We start from the raw sequence: 20,882 nt of genomic DNA on the forward strand, positions 1-20,882 counted from the left end.
TGGATCAAGACAGTTTGAAGTTGCTAATAGGCTATCTCAATGGCTTATCTCATGAAATAATCTCAGTAGCGTTTTGACTATTGCAGTAGAGTCCTCTGAAGTCCTTGTTGTCAGAGTAACGTTCGCTCGTATTCGTGAACTTAAATTCTAGGCTACAACCATGAACACTTCTAAAATGTCGCCCTCGACAAGAAAGTCTTGCCGGAATATTTGAAAAAGCAAATGCATAAAGCGGAGTACACTTAGAAGAGATGCATATAGGGGTTCAAGGGGGTCAGGGAGACTAGTGGGTCCCATTGTTCTATTCCGGTGTCAAGGAGTCGCGGAGCTTGATCAACAAACACTTGACCATGCGATCGGGCTAGAAAGCGAACAACCATATCTCAGCCCCGCATTTTCTACTTTTAGTACGGTGGACCTTCCTCCGAGAGCTCCACCGCAATAGATTCAGTGGGTGGTCAGTAGGGGGTTCTGCCACACGCGCGAGTTTCAACGCTGTCACTCCACACGCGGCGTTACCACGCAAAGCTCTACCAAACGCCGGAGCAATCCGTTTGCAACGGCTAATCTGGGCGGGAATCACCGTTGAGTGTCGTGAAAAAGAGGTCTGTGCCACGTCGGCAGTAGGATGTGATGCGAAACGCTTACTGAGACTGCGACGGCAACAAGGGGAACGTGGGGATGGTTTGATGCCTCGAGCTGACGAACCATCTACCGAATGCGAACCCGACGGCCTTCACCTCTTCGTAGTCTACCTTGCGAGAAAATTTACGGGATGAAATAGGGCGGGATACGGGAAGGGTGCTCAAGTGCAGTGAAAAATTGCAAAAGAGCTGCGTGTAGCAACTTGTGAACATGTAGGAGACAAGAAATTTCACGGTCTCGACTGCTAGCCTATGAGCATGAGCAGATGAGGTTTCAATTGACTTTTCATTATTCGGGGGTTTCCGTTTTCTTAATATTTCGTTCGGAATATATTGGATTGTGTCCCTCTTGCCTGGCTAACCAGAGCACTGGCTTGAGATGAGGACTATGGCGTATAATCGTAGCTCTCGTTCGTGTGGGTATTCCCTCCGTTAATTTTCCATTCCTTCCATGCCGGACCGGCCCTATCCCCCAAACCTTGTCCTGACCTCCCGCATGATGCGGTAACAGCACCTGGCGCAGTATGATGCGCTATCTGCGCGCCGAGTGCTCCCTCACATATCCAACAATAGAAATAGGTTCCTGCCCTGGGTTTCCTTGCATCTTGCCAAACCCTGCCTTTTCTGACGTCCCCCGCTTCCCTGTGAAACGATGTAAAAAGCGCCTTCGAAATGCCGCGACAAGCGCATAGGTATTACCGGATACCAAGCCCGCCTCTGTAAGCGGGGTGCACATCGCTCAGACTATCATCATGCACTGCTGGAGCGACCGAACGCGGAGCGGCCTCCACCACGTACCGCACCCCGTCGTCCGACACGTAGCTTGGCGGCCTCGGTACCTGCTCACCACCTTCCCCGCTGTGGAGGCGGCCGTCCTGCTGCTGCTGTCGCCCCAGATTCGGAGTTTGGAAAGGGTCCAGCAGCTGGTTTGGTGGCGGGCTTGCGTTTACTACCGGACTTGGAGACGCCGGGTTTTGTCGGAGCGGATGCACGTTGTCAACGCGTTGCCAGTAAAGCAGATCTGGGTTGATGGGCTACACGCACGTGATGTTAGATTCGATTTTCTTGCTGTTAGCCGGCGGAGCATGTACTCACCACGCTGCTTCGCCAGAGACCGTAAGCGGGCGGTGGGGCTTTCAGTATCTCCTTCTCGGGATCTGCTGCAGCAGTAGGGCTTTCTTCTTCTCCGAGCTCCTCATCGCGCGCCATATGTACGCGTATCGGCCTATCAGGTTGAAAACCATCCGGCCCAGCGATATCTGGTATTCTTGGTCGCTCGTCTCCGCGCTGCAGCCCGAACGACAACATGCAAAGCCGAACTAGCGAGTGGCAGAAAAGGATCGTGGTGCTAAGGATGATAAGTATAAAGAGCACGTGCACTTCCTGACCAGTGTGCGGACGAGTGAGAGCGATGGAAAGATCTGCGAAGAAAGTCAGTTTGGGTACGCCGCAGAAAAATGTAAGAACCTACAAGTTGTCAGAATCATAGAGAGGAATATGCCGCTGCCCAAACATAGCATCGCCTTCTTTCTCACGGGCGTGCTCGGGGTGCCCCAAGCTCCGCGGGAGTTCCCGCGTCCACCTCTTGTCCTCCGAGAGCTGCGCCTCCTCACCCATGCTCTTTGCTGCCGCTTCTTGGCCCTTTCGTTGATGAGGATGGCGAGCTGCGCGGTCTCTGGGTCCACGCCTTCGTACGACTGTCGTGTATACGCAGCTGGAGGTGGCGCGGGGCTATCATGTTGTGGGCTGGGCAGTACTGCAGGGCGGTAAGGGCCGACCGACTGCTGATGAAAAAGAGGGGTCTGAAAGTCCTGGAAATCTCTTTGAAGGCCGCCGGTGGGTGAGGGAAGCCCTCGGCGAAATTCCACCAAGCTTGGAGGTTTTGGGGTGCTGCGGGTTGAAAGTGATGGCGAATCGGCGTATATCGAACTTTCTCCGTTTAATAAAGAGCGGACGTGGGACTGGACATCTGAGACGGTTGACGGCGTGGAAGAAACTCTAGAAAGTGGCGAAGCAGACGACGCAGACGACGTGAGAGAAGGAGGGTTTGGCGGCGTTTGCGGTGCTGCGGGCTCTTCCTGAGGCGGTGCAGCGGCACGATTGAAAAAAGAGAACTGGAAAGGAAGGTGGAAAGGCACAGGCATCTTGAAGTCGGCCGGCGCTGAATGCCTGGGTGTCGAGTCCCCACGAGAACCAACACACGAAGTTGGTCCTGAGGTATATGACGGGCGGGTCGTGCAGAGGCGGGCGGAATTATTAATGGTTCAGCGTCGACGCCAGACACGTGGGTTGTTTCCGTCCACAGCGGCGCAGGAGATGCAGAGCTCGGGACAGGCCGATAGGCCAGGCGAGGGCTGGCTTCGATGCGCGGTTCGCCAGGCTCGTCGACAGAGGGCGAATTCGTTCGCTGAGGGGCCAATGACTGGAACCGGTCCGTAGTCAAGCAGCGAGAGCATAGGCGAGTGATTGGCTTCGGCGTGAAGCTTAAGGTTAGCAGTGTGGGTCAAACGTGGAGAGCAAACGCGGGCGCAGCCAGTGACCGGCACGCGAAAAAGACTGAGCGAAAGACAAAAGAAAGAGCCCGCGGGGCCACAAGAGGGCAGCGACGAAGGCGAAGGCGAAACTGAGCGGTCCGCAGCGCCAATGAGTCGCTGTTAAGAGCGGCGTTGTCAAACAAGCCCATCGCGGTCGCACGAAGGCCGCAAGGGCTCCGGTGGTGCATGAGATGCCAGGGTCGGGCCACTGTATCAGGTTCATCCCGCCCAGGATGCGTGCTGCTGGATGGGGGTTCAGGTCGCGACGCTGAAACGCCCGAAAATACGGGGATCTTCAGCCAGACGCGCGCCATCCTATCACCTCCGCCGCGCCGCCGACTGCTGCGAACGCGCTAGCCCCCGCTCCCGCCGAACATATGTACAAATTTGCCCATTCTCAATTACTATATGCGCCTCTCTGGCCCGCGCCGCAGCCTCCATGTCGCGAGAGCCTCTGCGGCTCTGCCTGCCGGCGCGTCCTGTCGCCCTTCTTTGGAGCGCGCGTTTCTCCGCGTTTGTCTTCTTCAGCTGTCCAGTCGTCGCGCCAGTCTTCAGTAGCTGCTTGATTTTGCAGCATGTAAGGTCTGCTCCTGTGACACGAAAAGCCTCAAATCAATCTCGCTAGCCTAACGCGGTAGCTGCCCTCACTTGCCAAGCTCTCCCAGAAGCAGCATGCCGTCCGATGAACCAGATACAACTGCAAATGTTAGCGAATTCGGCGCCTCCCGCAACTTGGGCACTTACCGATTGGCTCGTCGCGCGGCGAAAACCGCACATCGTTGACCGCTCCCTTGTGTCCCGGCAACTTGTAGAGAAGCTTGCCCGTGTTCGCATCCCACACCACAACCGTGCGATCGCCGCTTCCGGCAGCAATCTTCTGGCCCTTGGGGTCCCAGCTCGCCTTCAGCAAATTCTTCTCCATGCCCGTTGGCGCTCCGTCGTACGTCTTGATGTGGCGATCCGTGGGAGCAAATGGCCGGATGTCCCACGTGCGAACAGTCGAGTCGTGGGAATTGGAGAGGAGCGTCTGCGAGTCTGGAGAAACTTGAAGGGACGTGATCGTGTCCGTGTGTCCCAGCAGCGAGTATGCGACGGCCTTCTTGCGCATGTCCCATACCTTGATATCGTTGTCTATGCCGCCCGAGTACAGCTCGTTACCAGCTTCCGCCAAGGCCACGGCTGTCACCGGGAATTCCGTCTCGATGTAGTCGACTGCCTCCTTCTGTCTCGGATCCCAAATCTGCGCCATGTCAATACCCTGGCACTCCGCTACCAAAGCTGCGATTCCCTGCTTACCCCAATGTACCCATCGTCCGAGCCGCTGACAAGCATTTCTTCCCCGCGCTTGCTCACGTCCATGCAGTTGATGACCTCTTCGTGTCCCACGTGTCTGCGTATCCTCTGACCCGTCTCAAGATCCCAGCTTGCAAGCATCATGTCTGCTGAGGCCGAGTAGATAACGCGAGAATCGCGCGACCAGTGCAGGTCCAAGATAGCGCCCTTGTGTCCGCTCAAAATGCCGTAATTGTCGCATTGGCCGTACGTCCGCCACAATACTGTTGATTCACTTCAGTCACCGCAGTGATAAAAGGCCAACTGTTGGTGCACATACGAATATTCCGATCCATTGAGCCGGAGGCTATGTGTTGGCCGGTCGGATCGAACCTCGTTGCAAACACCTCGCCGGAATGTCCTGGGAGAGTCAGACCATGCGAGAACAGCCACGTCGGGCAGAAGTACCTGTGAGCTCCATAATGGGAGCTTGCAGCCCGCTCGTACGCGGCACCTACAGAATCAGCCATGGCTCGCCTTTCTTGTCGCCTTAGCCCAAGAGCAAGGGATACCAAGGGAGTGGGGTGAGACGTACTGCTTGGATGAGGGCGCCATTCTGGGCGGAGCCATTCGTGATGGCGACTTCGTTGCCTAGGTCGTTGTCGGAACGCTGGCGCTTGACAAGCTGGTTGGAACCGAAAGAGTCGGCAGCTGGGCGCTTTTCCGAAGACATGGCCGCGGTGACGTTAGGCTGCGGTACGCGGTAGAGTGCGGGGGACAATGGCGGCGGTTGAGATGGTGATGGCAGTGCTCCTCAAAGTTTACGGCCCACAGCGGCGATCACCGCGCTAAGCACTCGGCGCGTCCAACGCGGCCGGGCCGATGAGCTCCTGAGGCGGCTGCGTCACCGTACCCCAGACAATCCGCGATACCTCAGTCGGAAATTCAACCAACTGCCTACAAAGTCCCCCTCTGCGCATCCCGCTCACCCGGATCGCCACCTTGTCCGGTTGAGGCAGTTTGATGCGCCCGCCCCGACCTCTCTCATCTCGCTGCGACTGAGGACCGGGCGCACTGTCTGTGTCCAGGAGCGCTATGGCATCCACCAAGGCCGCCCGCCTGGGCGAAGAGTGAGCCCCCCGCCCACTCTCCGCGTGCGCAAGAGCTGACTTAACCCAGAGTTTGGAAGTAAGTAGCGAGTTTCTCGAATACCGCGCAAGATCCGCTGTTTCTGACACCTGCGAGAACCCGCGTCGACAAGGTGAACGCCGAACTAGTCACCCTTACCTACGGAACCATCGTCGCACAGCTTTGCAAGGACTTTGACAGCGACTATGTTGAGGTTAATCGACAGCTGGATAAAATGGGATATAACATTGGCCTGCGCCTGATCGAGGACTTCCTCGCCAAGTCCAATACCACCTCGTGCTCCAGCTTCCGCGAAGTCGCTGAAATGATCTCCAAGGTACGAAGATAGCAGTTTCCCTGGACGGGTTTCGTAGTTGGCCGATAAGCTGTGGTGACTTGATGTCTCGAGCAAAACTGTCGGATTGAAAAACAAACGCCCAGCAATGTGATACTAATGGACAATTCGGGACAGGTCGGGTTCAAAATCTTCCTCAACATCACTCCGACGATTACAAACTGGACCAGCGACAGCAAGCAGTTCTCTCTGATATTCGACGAGAACCCGCTGGCGGACTTTGTGGAGTTGCCGGACGATGGCCGTGCACAGGATGAACTCTGGTACTCTAACATCCTTTGCGGAGTCCTGCGGGGAGCGTTGGAGATGGTAAGTTACCCCTGCCTTCGGGTCTCCAACGTCCTCGAACTTGGGGGCGGTCCTCCGCCGGATAGATCACACCATGGCTAATCTCCGCTCCAGGTCCAAATGCAAGTGGAGGTACATTTCATCAGTGACGTGCTCCGGGGAAACGACACGACGGAGATGCGCATCACACTGGTCCGGTTTATTGAGGACGAGCTGCCGCCCGATGATGAGTAAATGGATGAGGCGGGGCGCCAAGACTAAGGTAGAGGAGCCCGGGGCTGGTCAACTGTGCAACCGGGCGACGCATTGTCTGGCAGCGAGGGCGCAGGCCGCGAGCGACGTAGGGCGCGGGGCAGCGACGGGCGCGGTGGATCGCGCGGAGCGGAGAGGTTCTTCTAAATTCTACTATGAGTGCTATACCCCGATCGCCACCCCCTGGCCGCTGCGGAGAGGGCGGGAGGAGCGGCTGCGCGGCGGAGTCACGTGATTTGAGCGGAACACATAGAACAGCGCTGAGAAAGACACGAGGCATGTTTCAGGATGCGCACAGCGCGGTGTGTGTGTTTTCCAGGGCTGATTTAGTGGTGGTGATGCTGCGTATCGAGTGGCTGGGCTGGACTCGTGGTGCCTCGTGATTATGTGCGCACCCAATCGACAGCGCCTGGAGGGCCATGAAGGCGCGCCCCCCCAACCGCTAAGCTCGCACACCTCGACCTGCAATTCCTTCCCCGGCCTTGCGCTGCTGATACCCTGCGTGGCCATCGTGCAAATCTTTACTCTTGCGGCCGCGCCCTCTCGCCGTCTGCCGTAACACGTCGCCGCCTCGCTACCGACGCCATTTGATTGCGCGCAGCAGAATCAGGATACTCAGCACCCACCGCGCCTCTCCGACTCCCGTCCACCACCATCACCCACGCGCACCTCGAGTGATCGCACGCCTGCGCCCGCAACCCCCCAACGCCGCGAGCCCAACGCGCCCCCAGCACCCACCGACGTTGCCGTCACCCCGGCCGTCCGCACCCGGAGCGCCGACCTCGCCTTCACGCCGCTGCATCGCACGACCGCCGCGACGATCAAGGCCGCGCCCGCTCATGCTGGAGCACAGCACGCCCATCTCCTGAGGCGGGTTCGTTGCATTCTCCCCCGCAGTCCCACACCGACGGCCGCGAAGGGACCCAGACGCTCTTGACCGCGCATCCGCGCTCCCCACAATCCGTCGCCGCTCATGATGAACCAGCAGCAGGCCAACATGGCCGCAATGCAACAGCAGGGCGGTCCTGTTGGAGGCACACCGCTGATGCAGGCCGGTGGCGCGCGAAACTCTATGGATCCGCAGACCATGCTGAACACGTACATCTACGACTACTTCCTGAAGAACCACCACTGGGATCTCGCCCGCCAGGTCAAGGATGCGCTTGTCATCAACATCGGGCCTGCCACGAAGCCCAGCCCCGGCGGCCGGCGCGACGTAAACGGCGTGGACGACATGGACACTGACAACAAGGACGAAATGCACAAACGCCCCGACGATCTCCCTCCGGCCGCCGTGCCCATCGACCCCTCCGAGAACTCCTTCCTGTTTGACTGGTGGCACCAGTTCTGGGACATCTTCAACGCGCAGCGCCAGCGCTCGAAGCCGGGCTCGGCGCAGCTGCAGTATTTGGCTCACACTAGGGTTTGTTGCCCTGAATACCCCTCCCGCGCTCGCCGCACCGCTGACAAACACCCGCAGCAACAAGCCCAATTGAGGCAGGAAAGCCAGCAGCGCCTCATGATGACAAATAACACGCAACCGTACAGGGGCATGATGGGTATGCCCACCAATGCCAAGGAGATGCAGATGAGGATGATGCAGAATCGCGGACCAATGTACGTGGGCTCAGAGATACATGGACCTAGTGGGATAGTTACTGACAGCTTTCGTTGCCACGGTGTAGGAATGCACAGCAGCTCCAGCAGATGAAGAACCAGCAACAGCAAATGATGCAGAATCAACAGATGCAGCGGGACGGGTCGCAGATGGACATGAACCAGCGTCCGCAGTCGCCCGGTTCGGCCGAGAACGCGCCCTCGCCGAACAAGCGTCCACGTCTTGAGAACGGGTTCAACGGCCAGCAGATGGGCCCTGGCGCAAGAAGCCAGGGAATGCAGCCGCAGCAGATGGGTGCGACTTCTGCAGCCCAGGCTGGCCAGATGCTCATGGCGAACGGCATCGACCCAAGCATGACGCCGCAGCAGTTTAATGCATTCCAGGGGCAGAATCCCAATGTGCAGGCAAAGGGTCTACAGGTATATGCTCAAAATCTTGCCTTGCAGCATAAAGCAGCCTTGAATAACCAACAATTGGCAAAGGAAATGAACAACGCCGGAATGCAAAACTCCCCCATGGCTCAGCAAGGCGCGGATGGCTCGCAAGACTTCTTCCAGGGCAATGCTAACGCCCGTATGCAGCCAGGCGCCCCCGGCCAACAACCCGCCGGTAACCATGCGCTGCAAGACTACCAGATGCAATTGATGCTCCTAGAGCAGCAGAACAAGAAGCGTCTCCTCATGGCGCGCCAGGAGCAGGACAACATCACCCAACATCCCGCCTCTGCTCCAGTCGGTCAGCCGGGTTTCCCGCCCGCAATGTCGCCTCAGGGTAGCAGGGCTGGTCCGTCGCCCAATCCCAATGATCAGATGAAGCGTGGCACTCCGAAGCTGAACCAGGCGGGCCTGCCTGGCTCGCCGATGCCGGATGGGTCGATGCCGCAGAACAGGAGCTCACCGCTACCGAACGGGTTTGATCCCAACCAGATGCCGCCGGGCATGCCGCCACAGTTCTATCAGGGACAGATGGCAAACGGCATGATGAGACCACCAAGCTCGCACCCCGGCTTCCAAGGGCAGATGCCGCAGCAGCAAATGGAGATGCTCGCCCGGAACGGTGGGCGGATGCCAAATGGAGGCATGTGGCCTCAAGGCGGACCTCCCCAGATGATGCAGCAGGGCCAGCAACAAGGAGGTCCGCAGCAGGGCCAGGGCATGCAGCCGGGTCAGCAACAGGGGCCGCCTATGGGTACTCCTCAGCAGAGGAACCAACAGATGCCTCCTCCGCCGGCTCCCTCTGCTGGCAATGAGAACGGCCGGACCCAGCCCTCTTCTCCCGCTCAACCCCAGAATCAACCTCCTACTCCTTCGCAGGGCAACAAGCCGAATCCCAAGAACAAGAAGAAGGACGACAAGAAGGTCAGATCGCTGCACCGTTGTTTGTATCCGCACGAGCTAACTAGTTCTAGACTGCCCCATCCAAACCGCCAGCTGCCGCCAATGCCGCGAACAAGAAGGGTTCAACAACGGGTGCTACCCCGGCCTCGGACGCCGAGAATCCTCCGCCAACACCCACGCCCAGTACGCCATCAATGCCTATGCAACAAAAGAAATCCATTAGTAACCCGTCTGCAACAGCTCAACAACCCAACCCTCAACAGCAACCGGCCGCTCCCGCGAACCAGCCTCCTCAGGTGCCCGCCCAGCCCCCAATGGATCCCAACGCCAATGCTCCATTTGGCGATCTTGGCAACGACAGCGTATGTGTCTCTCCCCTCTCTTGTAGTTCCATGCTTCTAACTGCTTTCAAGAACGGTACTTTCAACCTGGACTTTGGCTCTATGGACAGCGGCGATGTGCTGGAGAACTTCGATTTCGATACCTTTTTGCACACTGATGATCCCGGCTCCAACGCCTTCACTTTCGATCAGGCTTTCCTAGGTGATGGAGTTGAAGCAGACGCCCTATGATTACGACATCAACGTCGAGTATCCGATCTCACGAGTTTTCCCAGTAGGATTCCTGTCGACATTTAGATTTTTGTCCGCGATGGTCCTCTCTTCTCGCTCCCTTTTTCTCTGAGCATTTTCCGACTTTCTCGGAGATAGACATTCGAGAACGACGCTGAGGTTGCCGATCTTGCGCGTAGCACGCGCAGGGCAATGGACCATCTTAGCATCTTTCCGTTGGAGCACGCAACACTTGTGCATTATTTCCAGTTACAGACATGTTATCCTTCCTTGCACAGTACGTCCGTGCTCAAATTCCGCATCGGACAGACTGCGCTTCTCTCCATGAGCAGTCACTACTGTGGACGATTCCTCTCGATATCAATCTTAACTTTCTTGTGTCTTTTCCTGGTCTTGCGCTTAGGCTGGCGGGTACGCGAACGGGTGGTGCATCTGGTATCTAAACTTTTCGTTACTTGCGTGACGGCGTCAAGTCTCACTTTTCGATATTCCCCCAAAAATTCCTTTCCGACTTTAAACGCGTGTTGAAACTTTCCTCTCTATACTGCTGTTTGTTTTTGCGTCTCCTCTTTCTGGCGGTCGGTAGAAAGGGAGGCGTGTTGCGTTGGGTGGAATGGGTCGGATGGAAGAGGTCTGCAACAATTCTTTTCCCTTTTCTTCTTCGTCTTTCTGCTATTGCAGTACCTTGTTGAAACTGTTGCTTGGTGTTATTCGTTAAGTCATCTTTCCCTTTACCAACTCGTCAAGTCACTTCTAAAATCGACTCTAATCTATACCACACTTTTCACTCTGCAAGCGCCGAGGAGAAGAGTCCTCTCAAAGTTCCTTTCTCAATTTTCATCTATTCCATCCGACCCAATCCTACCAAATCAATGCCGGGTGCGTGCAAGGCGGACGGGCACATGGATGGATGACATTTTGCAAGTTGTGTGAATGACGAATGTGGCAAGGGCTAAGGCTGGAAGTGGACAGGGAGAATCGAAATGCAAATGTGGCAGGAGACGTGTTAGCTGTGAGATATCCGTGACTGGCTGAGTCATTAAGGGGATACAAGACTATCTCCTCTCTTAGCCTGTCTTTTGCCACGAGAAGTAGCTTCGTGGTTATATACAACGTCGAGCGGGCTGAGGGTGTTGGAGAGGCCGGTTTCTTTTCTCTCTTCCTCTTTTCCTTTTCCGTTATGCGGCGTTTCGATCTGGCGAATGAGTGGAAAGTGGGACTTTGTCTATTGGTTTTGTTCACATGCGTCGGCTTGACGTGTCTCTTTTTCATTTTTCACGTATACCATGCGCTCGCTGCCATCTGCATACGCAACACTTTTATACGCTGACGGTGTGGATCTTTTTTTTTTTTTTTTTTTGCGTGAGAATCAAGACGTACCAAGTGCTTTTTACAGCGTGCGTGTGGATGCAACAATTGACAGCGCATACATGTACGAGCGAGAATACGTCTGCATTTTTTCGTTGTGCTCACTTGTCTCTTTCATTTTACCCTTTTCACTTCGTCTCTTTTATAGCGTATTAACTAGTCTGTATGAGGAGGGAGATTGGCAACCTAAGTCCTCCTGTCTTCTTTTCCTTTTGAGTCCGATTCGTTCACAAAACTGCTTGGTAATTATCCTGGTTCATCTCGGTGCTTTTGTGAAGATATGCAAAGTTGTCAAGGTTGTCAATCAGCCGCTCATTTCATTTCGTCCCATTTCATCATTTGGTCCTATTTTCTACTCCCCTCTTTTTTTTTATATTGATACTAGATTGCCGCATGGCACGATCTAGCTCAATGCATATGGCTTCCTCCTTCACACTTTATATTTTTCGTTGGGAAGAGGCCTCTGTTGTAGAATATAAGCTTCTTGTGTGTCAAATGTGGACGTCTAGGTATTCCGTTGATATGGGCCTGTCCTATCTTACCCTGGTAAATATCTGACTTGGACGTGATGTTCATCCAATGTTTGCTGTACATAGAGGCGGCCTGGATGGATAAAGTTGCAAAAAGCACGATAAAAGCCGCCGCGCTCGATTCGCGTCAGCCACCACCTTGGCCATTAACTGATGGATAGCGGTAGATGATCGACGACATGAATGGCCTGTTGAATATTCTACCTTATATTTCATCAAAACAAATACTTAGCAGGACACCGTTCTGTTCTTCACTATCCAATTCTTGTATCTTTTTAATTCGAATAGAAGGAATCATGCATGCTCGCTAGTGAATTCCCCTCCTGTCCCACGACCCCATCGAACGCCCGCTCTCCGTACGCCGAGGCGAAGAAAAAGGGGAAGAAACAAAGACTTAAAAAGGAAAAAGGAACGGCAAAACGACGCGTGCTCATGCAACCCTTGAAGATAAGACACAGATATGGTGTTGTGAAGGCAACATGTCTCGTAAAACTTCATCTCCGCTCAGGTCAATCCGTCATTTCCGTGTCCGACTTGCCTCCATCATCTTTTTGATCCGAACTCTTTTCTGTTTCTTTAGCACTCTTCTCACTCGCCTTTTCACCCCCCTCCGCAGCTGCCTTCTCATCGCCCGACTCAGTTTTTGCTCCCTCTTCATCATCCGCATCGTCAACATCCTTCATTTCCGCTTCCGGGCTGAGAGGTTGCTCTGGCATAGGCTTCTTGCTGCTGCTACCATCATCGGTCTCTCCCGCATCTCCCTCGCCCTCTCCGTCCTTCTTCGTTGTTGCGACTGGCGCTCTGCCCACTGCAGCTTCTAAATTGATTCCACCAGTGCCACTCTGTTGAGGGCCCACGTCTTCGGCGCCCACCTCATCTGGACCTCTCGCGTGTGGAATCTCATCGTGCTTCCCCTCATCCACTGTTGCTTCACCCTCCTTCTGCTCACCACCAGCTGCAGCCCCCGACGCAGCGGCGGCAGTTGCAGCGTAGCCTGGAAGCAGTCCCCGTCTGGGATTGCTCTGTCCCACGGGCACGACGCCCGCCTCCTGTTCCTGCCGCAGCAGCTCCCCCTGTGTCACCGCGCCGGCCTCCCTCAGGCTCTCAGCCGTGTTGCCAGAGGTAGCACCAGTCGAGGGGCTCGTTGTCGCGGAGGTGGTGGCGGTAGCAGCAGAACCAGCACCGGTGCTCGGAGCGGACGTAGTCGAGCTCAATGCGCCGTTGATGACCGACACTGTCTCGATGCGACCTGCACCGTTCGGTCCGTCCACCATTTCCGTGCTCTCGCTGATGAGTTCGCTATTCCCGTTCGCGTTGCTGGACGATCCACCAGCCCCACTGCTACCACGATTCTGCAACCACGGTATCGGCGTCAGCAGAGCTCCACCTAAACTCTCATCGCTGCCCAGAGCCGCCGCTGTAGGAGAAACCGCCGCCGGTGTGGTGCTGCTCGTCGGCGTGATGCCGTTGAGGATGCCTGTGCTCGCCGGCACCGCGGCCTGCGGTAGCGGAAACACCGTCGTAGAACTGCTCACACTCACCACCCGGTCCAGCGCGCGCAGGTAGGGCGGCAAGAAACGGTAGTGTGCCTGCGGATACAGTGCAAGCTCTGCAAGCCGCTGCACCGTGTGCGGCGGCTCCTGTCCGAACTGCTTCTGCAAGGCCCCCACAATCGATGTGTACAGGTTCGCCAACTCGGGCGGCAGCGAAGATGTTGCCGCAGCAGCCTCGTGGGCCTCGGTTGTGTTGCCGCCATCGCCAGCACCGGCGCCGCTGCCTCCTACGACGGTGGGTGAAGGGGCACTGTTGGCATCTTGCGAGCCGGAGCGGGACAAAGCTTGTGCGGAGGGCCCTGGCGAAGGCGTATTTTGCGCGGCTGCGTTGGGGACTGTGGCGGCAGCATTGCTACTACTGGCGGGCGGTGCGTTTTCCTTGTCCGCAGTTGTGGTTTCTTGACTTGCAGGAACGCCCTCGAGCGGCGGTTTGCTGGGGGTCGCCGAGCGCTCTCGCTCATCGGCGGTGGGTGGAGGGATCGTGGGGGTGGGAAATTCGTTGGAGACGATCTGTACAGAGGTTCGCTGGTGAGCGGTTTGTGCGATTTGCGGAGGGAGATGGCTCAAAGGCATGAGCTGGTGGCGGCGCATACGTGTTCAAGTCTCGACAAGACGATTTCAAGGGCGCGCGGCCACTCGCTGCTGCAGCGTGTGTTAGCATGCGCGTTTCATCGGCAAGCAAGCTCGAGGCTGGCGGGTGTACTCACGGAACCATGGAGCCATCTTTGGCAGCCTGCTCGAGCAACTGCTCGCCTGTTTCCCGCACATAGGTATCAGCACGCGCGACGCGACTCTAGCCGAGCCAACTTACCGGAAAGCATTGTGGTGGGTGGGGTGTGAGGTATGTAGTAGAGGAAGCAAGCTTGAGCTGCGCTCGGGCGTGTTGATGCGCGCGCGTTGTCGTGATGAGCCGCCCGAACTTCGGCGAAATTTATCTTATCGCAACTCGTACCAATCCACATAAGGCAATCACATGTGCAAAGGCGACGGTCAAGGTTAATATAAGCCCACAGGGCAGTTTTTATTAGCGCTGCTATGTATGGGTTAGTAGTCCAGCTATTGCTATCCGTAGTAAAATCCCAGCCTGGCAGACCATTGCCATACAAAGCAATAACCAAGAAGAATTGCAAAGAAAACGCCAATCCGCCAACAACCAGATCCTTAGGACATGAGATCCCATCCCAGACGCCATGCCTTCCAACCCGAGATCATGAATGGTATCTTGTCATAATGCTGTGGGTTAGTAATTGTCAATGGCCAATCCAGTCGCACACTTTAGCGGATCTGGGTGGTAGGAGCGGTAAGAGCACGGGGCTTGGCAGACACCGTCGAAGCACCAGCCTTCTTCTCGAACAGCTTCCAGAACTTGAGGTTTTCATCGGCCGATGCAGTAGCCAGCGTCTGGCCGTCGGGGCTGAGGCAGCTGAAGAGGATGCGCTGCTCGTGGGCCGGGATCTCAATGTTCTTGACCAGAGTGGGGTATGACCAGACCGAGAGGGCGTTGTTAGGGAAGCCGCCGGTGCTAACGAGCTCTTTGTAGTGAGTTGACCATCTGATGCTGGTGACCTGGCTACCAGTGTCGATTGAGTTCAGGCGAGCGCCCGTCGTCGAGTTCCAGAAGTGGATCTGTCTGTCATTCGATCCACCACCGGTAGCGAGAAGGTTGAGTTGCCAAGGGCACCAGGCAAGGGCCTTGACAGCCGCGTGGTGGTTGGTCTTGGTGTGCTTGGGCTCGTTCAGGCTGCGTGCGTCCCAGATGTTGACGAGGTTGTCATTGCCACCGCTCGCAAGCATCTGGCCGTCGGAGCGCCACTCTAGGCCACAAACCTCATGGCTATGACCCGACAACTCGGCGACATTGTGCTCGGCAACGCGGACGTCGTGGTTGATGATGAGACCGGAGCGATCACCGGTGGAGAGAATGTGCTTGTTCCAGCCCATGACACCGACACGAGACTGATGGCCATGCATGCTGCGGAGCTTGGTACCATCCTCGACATCCCAGATCTGGACCTCGCCATTGTCGAGACCCGCAGCGACGTAGGCGCCATCGCCGCTCCACTTGACTGAAGTGACATAAGTGTCATCTGAAGTCTCGAAGAGCGAGTTCACCGAGCCAGTGTCGGCAGACCAAATGTAGACAGCGCGCTCAAGGGCCACGGCGACCTGGTTGCCGGCAGACCAGTCGAGAAGGTTGAGGTAATAGTCGTCAACAATGCTCGGGGCATCGAGCACCTTCTCGGGGGCTGAGGCGATGCGGCGACGAAGCTGGCCGCTGACGGACTTCAGAGGACGGTTGTACTGCGCACGCAGGTCCACAGGCTTGGTGGACTGCGGCGCAACGGGCTTGAACTCGAGAATGCGCGAGCCGATGTTCATGTCGCAGGCTTGAGCAAGAGAGTCCTGGTAGGCAACGGTCCGGGGCGAAGGCTTCTTGACCGTCTCCTCCTCGTCCTCGTCGTCCAAGTTGACCCGGCCCAGAGCCTGCGTCAGGTCGTCGTCGCTCGAGCTAGCGCCGAAGATGTTGAGGTCGTTGGCAGCAGAGGCCAAGACGGCGGAGCCCTCAGTGGAGCTCTCTCGCGAAACCGGGCGGCTGCTCTCACCACGCTTGGATATTCTCGCTACGTTGACGTTATCGATGGCCTCGGTGGTGAGACGCTGGGGGATGAAGCGGTCGGTGGGGTTGCGAGGCACGCGGAGGGTCGACTTCTGCGGGCGCGGCTTGACGGATGACGAAGACTTCTTAGTCTTCTTGCCAGTGGGAGCAGCCGGGGTGGGATTACCGGATCCCGTAAGCGCGAACTCGGAGACGCCAAAGTCTATCTTCTTGCTCTTGGGGGAGTCGCGAGCGATGTTGGACTTCTGGGCGTTGGATGTCTGGCGGCTTCGCGACGACGATGCGAGCGGCGAGGGGATATGGATGGACTCGTGCTTCTCCTCCTGCAAGACCAGCTTGCGGATGGGGGTCTGGGGCGACTCGTTGCGGGCGCGGGTCTGTCTCTTGATGCCAACCGGAGTAGAGGGGGAGCTCATAACCAGGGGACAGGCCATGGCGTATTAGGTGGTAATTGGGATAGCTCTTTTTTGCTTTGTATGCTGATGCTGGAATGCGAACGCTGAAAGGTGCAGAGAAGATGTTGCAAGGTTTGGGGGGTAGATTGTAGATGGTGGGATGGTGGAGGGCGAGGGCGAGAGATGGCAGCGTTTTTATTTCGCCCTTTAGGGAACTGTGTTTGGCAGTTGGCGCAGCAACCGCGCGGCTGGTCCCTGCAGCGCAGGCAGGTGCGGCCCGATGACGGAAGTCACGTGCTCCCCACCCAGGAATAACCTCCGACACCCCTTCCTCCCGCAACTTCGCCCACGCCTGGATCAGGCAGAAGAACGCGAATCCGAAAGTGAGCTGGGGCGCTTGCGTCTCCCGCGCCGCACTGCCAAATCCGCCAAATCGCGCATGCAGCTAGCTCAGCCCCTCGGCCGTAGATGCAGCCTTTACATCCGGACGCGTGCTTCATCACTGCAATTTTCCCCCCCCTTGCCCCGCAAACCCGCTCGACTTGCTCTCGCCCTGGCGACTTGCCGGTGTGGCGCATGTCAAGAGCGTGGTTCTTCTAGCCGACCCTGGCCAAGGGGGAGGCAATCCCTTCGGCCGTTCCGTTCCGCCTGTCGATTGCCGCCCACTCTCACCCAGCCGTGCCACCGCACGCCATGCAGACTCCCTGCACCAAGAAAATTGTCGTGATCTCGCCGATATAGGATGTGATTGTCAGTCGTCGGATTCCGGCATGTGCTTTGTATGTCCGACTGTGCACAGACCCTGCCGGAAGTAGATGACCAACCTCTTACAGGAATCGTGTTAATGCTCAGCTCGCACTTGTCCAAAGCTTGTTTGAGCCCAGCTTCGTCATGCTCGGCTTCTCTCGGTGATTTGAGCCATGCTGGTGGGACGTCGAGGAAAGCCACATAAAGCACAGCTGCCCGCATTGAAAGGAGTCACTAATCCCACGCTGCGTCCTGATGTCGCAACCCCGCCAGCGCCTTCAAAATCCCTAGTATTTACAGCTATGTACAGCCGCATATCGAAGATTACACCTGTCGCCAACTCGACTTATCCTGCACCTATAGAAAGACCACCATGCACCGAGACTCCAGCTTCTACGGCCGGATCTCTGCAGTTTGTCTAAATGATTCGGCAGACTGGCACTTGCAATGTCGACTGTGCGGATGGCCACGCACAAGTCAGATACGTCTCCCACACATGTCACGAAATCCGGCCTCCTCATTGTCGCCGACTCTAGGATCCTGACGAGGAATTTCGGGAGCTGTGAACGACACCGCTTTACGTGAAGTTCTCGAGACTACACCTCATAGGGAATCGCTGATCAATCGCGATTTGGCTAGCGCCGATCGGGCGCTGGTTCCGGCTGGCAAAGTACAAGCCGGTCAGTTGGTTAACACGGAGAGATGATACTCAACGTGGTGTTTCTCATGGAGATGAGACCTCTAATCGCAACGGAAAAGACGGAAAGAGCTCGGAATTGGAGAAAGAAAGGCCCGTACAAGGAACACTTGCCGGGGTGCCAATCACCGGAATCCAGCAACGCAGGTTCATCGTGACCCGAGAGAAGTGAGGCACGCCGAAGACTTTGACGGTCCTGCGGCGAGGTTTGATGCAGGGAAATCCTGCAAGGACCGAGGCTCAACCCTCAGCTGTGCCTCCATTCGCGTTGCCACCAGTGGCTCTCTTGTTGCTACTGATGCTGGTACGGGTATGCCATGTTTGGATGACATCCAGGAGGATAGCCCGATGGGCCGCCCATACCGGGAGGCTGCGAAGGGATCGGCCACTGCTGCGCTTCATTCTGCATGTATTCCTCGTAGGGAAGCACGCTCTTGTCCCAGGCATCCTTCCTCTGTCAGTGACGGAATTTTCAGACAGGACAACATGCCGACGTACCCAGTTTATATCAAACGGCGGCATCTCCAGCATGCCTTCGAGAGGGTCTGCAGGAGCTGCACTGTATCCCTGAGTCGAGATTGGCGCTGCTGTCTGCGTAGGCAAGTATGCAATCCCAGGGCCGTTGGATGGGACCACCGGCGGCTGACTATATTGCTGAGGAAGTGTAGTAACTGTACACGTTAGCAAGTTGCTCGCATGAAGATATCGAACCGGGTACAGACATTGCTGAGCCATTGTTCCGTCGTCGCATTCCTGTTGCATTCCAAACTCGGCCGGAGTAGCCTTGAGCTTTGCCAAGATGTGGCGGAAAGCTCTTGCAGCTTTCTTGGTGTCACTTGCATCGATCAGGTCATCCTCATAAGAATCCCAGATATGCGTCGCGTTTTCCAGAGACCCGAACATTTCTGCACTCGAGAACGGCCCTTCGCAGTAACTTTCCGGCTCCTTAATCTTCCTTTCGCGATTCAAGTTGATCTCCAGGCAAAGCAACATGGCGGCAAGCAGGAAGTCGTGGCTTGTCAGTGATCCGTAATACCAACTACAGCGCACCAAAAGACCTCCAGGTTGGCATGCCTGGTAAATCATGGCTTGAAGCTGAAGCAGTGCCAAGGACGCCTCCAGACACGCTTTTCTCGAGTGCTCATAGCGGGAATCGTGGTGCGCCTTTGCCAAATACGTGCGGTGCAGAACACAACGCGTTTTTTGGTAGAGAAGTTCCAAATTCAACCTGTTCATGATGACGTCTGGCCGCTCGCCCACCGATTCCTCCAAAGGCTTCATCCTGTAAGCCAACGGCATTAATGAGTGGATTTCTTCCAGCTTCCGGTCTAGATCCATGATCTCAGGGTAAGTCGGTGGTGTGACCGAGTGTGCTGCATCAGCTGCGGGGGCAAAGACGGAGAGAAGCTTTGCCTTTGCGATGGTATACAAAACGATGGTCAACTCGGAGTCAGGCCTCTCGGGTGGCAGGTCCGTCATGTCTGGCGACATGTCTTCGTTGTGCAGGTTGCGGGGAAGCCTCGTGTCGCTCTGAAATCCCCGGGCTATCGAAGGCATACCAAGAGAGAAGCCCAGCAGAACGTCCAACCCGTAGATGAGGTACCAAGTCCGTCTCCGCATCTCTCCCTGGAACGGACTGATCCCATAATGACTCGGGTCTCTGTGATAACCCATTCTCAGGGCTATTCGAATGACGGTTCCGAAGATGTGCCACACATCCGTCGGACTTCCTCCGCCCCCGCTGCCAGAAAGAAACTCCGCGGCTGCGTAGAGCATCACAGTTTCCAGTGACCACGGTTTCGGTCTGGAAAAGTCGCCGAGCACCGCGGCAGAAGCGCAGAGATCATGGTATCTAGCCGCTTGCTTCAGAACTGCTTCGGGCGATTGAGGGTTCATCCCGTTGGCCGGCACGCGCAAAGAAAAAATGGAGGCCAGGCATAGCATGCCGTATATGAGGGCAATCCAGATGACTGGTGCGGCTGACGGGTTCTGCCAATGGCGCTCGTACTCGAGCCGGAAGGACGGCTCGTGGAACATGATTGACGTTGGGTCTCCGCCTCGAAGATAGAGGAAGACGAGCCTGTCGACTTCGGCCTTGGGCGGCAGATTCTGCAAGAGTTCCCTCTTGCTCAACGGCTTGGGCGAGCCGACAATCAGCGTGTAGCGGTGCGGCAGCTCGGTGTCATCCTCGCTCTCCTGCTTCTCAGCCTCCTGCTCGGCCTCTTCCTCCAGCTCCAGGAAGCTTTTTACTTCTTTGATCTGTTGGCAAATTAGTGGTGCGCTCGGGCCGCGCGGCACGTGTAAGGAGACTCACATCGTTCAGGACGGCCATCCAGTGAGAGCCGCCCATGTAGGTGGTTTCCTCATCGCTGATCTTGAGGGCGCCGAAGGCGCTAGGGAAGCTGAGGAGATCGTCGTCGCCGGAGCTAGAGTGGGTTTTCGGGCCGTCGGAAGCGGTAGGGTGTTCAGGAGAGGGATGATCGGGAGTAGGCAGACGGCGCGAGGAGGATTGCTGAGGGTCCTGAGGGTTGAGAGCTAGCGTGCGGGGGTCCTTGCCGCTCATCAGATCGACAACGAGGCTCTCGAGATGGCGGATGCGGCCACGCATGTCCTTGGCCTTGCGAGTGCGGTCCTTGGGCGGGGGCGGCACATAGTTGCATTGAGCCTCGCGCGAGCGCTTCACACACTGGTCGCAGGCCGGATGCTGGCGGTTGCATTTGAGCTTGCCTTGGCGGCACGGAATGCACGACAGCTGCGGGCGCACACGCGTCACCTTGGTGGGTGGCGGCTCGAAGTGCAGCATGCGAGCGGTGTCGTCTCCCATAGTAAACTCCTTAGCGAATGGAATGGATCGAGGCGCGATTGAGTCGGAGCGGCGCCCACGGCGACGCAACTCACTCTCCACACGGGGCGCAATGGAGCAGGCTCGTGCAAGTGAAGCGCAATATCGAAGGCGGCGAGACCAAGGTTGTTCC

General features: G+C 56.7%; 6 protein-coding genes across 6 annotated transcripts; 2 read left to right on the forward strand and 4 right to left on the reverse strand.

Moving 5' to 3' along the window:
• Nucleotides 1-3,822: 3,822 nt before the first annotated feature.
• LTHEOB_7560 (U5 snrnp complex) lies at nt 3,823-5,183 on the reverse strand (the record flags this gene model as incomplete). The annotated part of the gene is made up of 6 exons (XM_035516940.1): nt 3,823-3,875; nt 3,923-4,418; nt 4,475-4,734; nt 4,791-4,871; nt 4,919-4,964; nt 5,046-5,183. The coding sequence occupies 6 exons, from the start codon at nt 5,181-5,183 to the stop codon at nt 3,823-3,825; spliced, it is 1,074 nt and encodes a 357-aa protein (XP_035371069.1).
• Nucleotides 5,184-5,545: 362 nt separating this feature from the next.
• On the forward strand, nt 5,546-6,455 carry LTHEOB_7561 (Bet3 family protein; the record flags this gene model as incomplete). The annotated part of the gene is made up of 5 exons (XM_035516941.1): nt 5,546-5,580; nt 5,630-5,638; nt 5,696-5,915; nt 6,051-6,242; nt 6,336-6,455. The coding sequence occupies 5 exons, from the start codon at nt 5,546-5,548 to the stop codon at nt 6,453-6,455; spliced, it is 576 nt and encodes a 191-aa protein (XP_035371070.1).
• A 991-nt stretch (nt 6,456-7,446) lies between these two features.
• On the forward strand, nt 7,447-10,000 carry LTHEOB_7562 (CAMP-dependent protein kinase; the record flags this gene model as incomplete). The annotated part of the gene is made up of 6 exons (XM_035516942.1): nt 7,447-7,896; nt 7,954-8,090; nt 8,159-9,449; nt 9,500-9,611; nt 9,669-9,790; nt 9,842-10,000. 6 exons carry the CDS (start codon nt 7,447-7,449, stop codon nt 9,998-10,000), a joined length of 2,271 nt encoding a protein of 756 aa, XP_035371071.1.
• A 2,407-nt stretch (nt 10,001-12,407) lies between these two features.
• Nucleotides 12,408-14,272, reverse strand: LTHEOB_7563 (Protein phosphatase 4 core regulatory subunit r2; the record flags this gene model as incomplete). Its single annotated transcript, XM_035516943.1, has 4 exons — nt 12,408-13,961; nt 14,045-14,093; nt 14,159-14,204; nt 14,263-14,272. 4 exons carry the CDS (start codon nt 14,270-14,272, stop codon nt 12,408-12,410), a joined length of 1,659 nt encoding a protein of 552 aa, XP_035371072.1.
• Nucleotides 14,273-14,726: 454 nt separating this feature from the next.
• On the reverse strand, nt 14,727-16,484 carry LTHEOB_7564 (WD repeat containing protein; the record flags this gene model as incomplete). Its single annotated transcript, XM_035516944.1, has 1 exon — nt 14,727-16,484. One exon carries the CDS (start codon nt 16,482-16,484, stop codon nt 14,727-14,729), a length of 1,758 nt encoding a protein of 585 aa, XP_035371073.1.
• A 1,715-nt stretch (nt 16,485-18,199) lies between these two features.
• LTHEOB_7565 (C6 transcription factor) lies at nt 18,200-20,731 on the reverse strand (the record flags this gene model as incomplete). The annotated part of the gene is made up of 4 exons (XM_035516945.1): nt 18,200-18,355; nt 18,406-18,578; nt 18,630-20,166; nt 20,222-20,731. The coding sequence occupies 4 exons, from the start codon at nt 20,729-20,731 to the stop codon at nt 18,200-18,202; spliced, it is 2,376 nt and encodes a 791-aa protein (XP_035371074.1).
• Between the last annotated feature and the right edge of the window lie 151 nt (nt 20,732-20,882).

The sequence above is a fragment of the Lasiodiplodia theobromae genome (assembly GCF_012971845.1).
Source record: "Lasiodiplodia theobromae strain AM2As chromosome Unknown scaffold_23, whole genome shotgun sequence".
Lineage (NCBI taxonomy): Eukaryota > Fungi > Ascomycota > Dothideomycetes > Botryosphaeriales > Botryosphaeriaceae > Lasiodiplodia > Lasiodiplodia theobromae.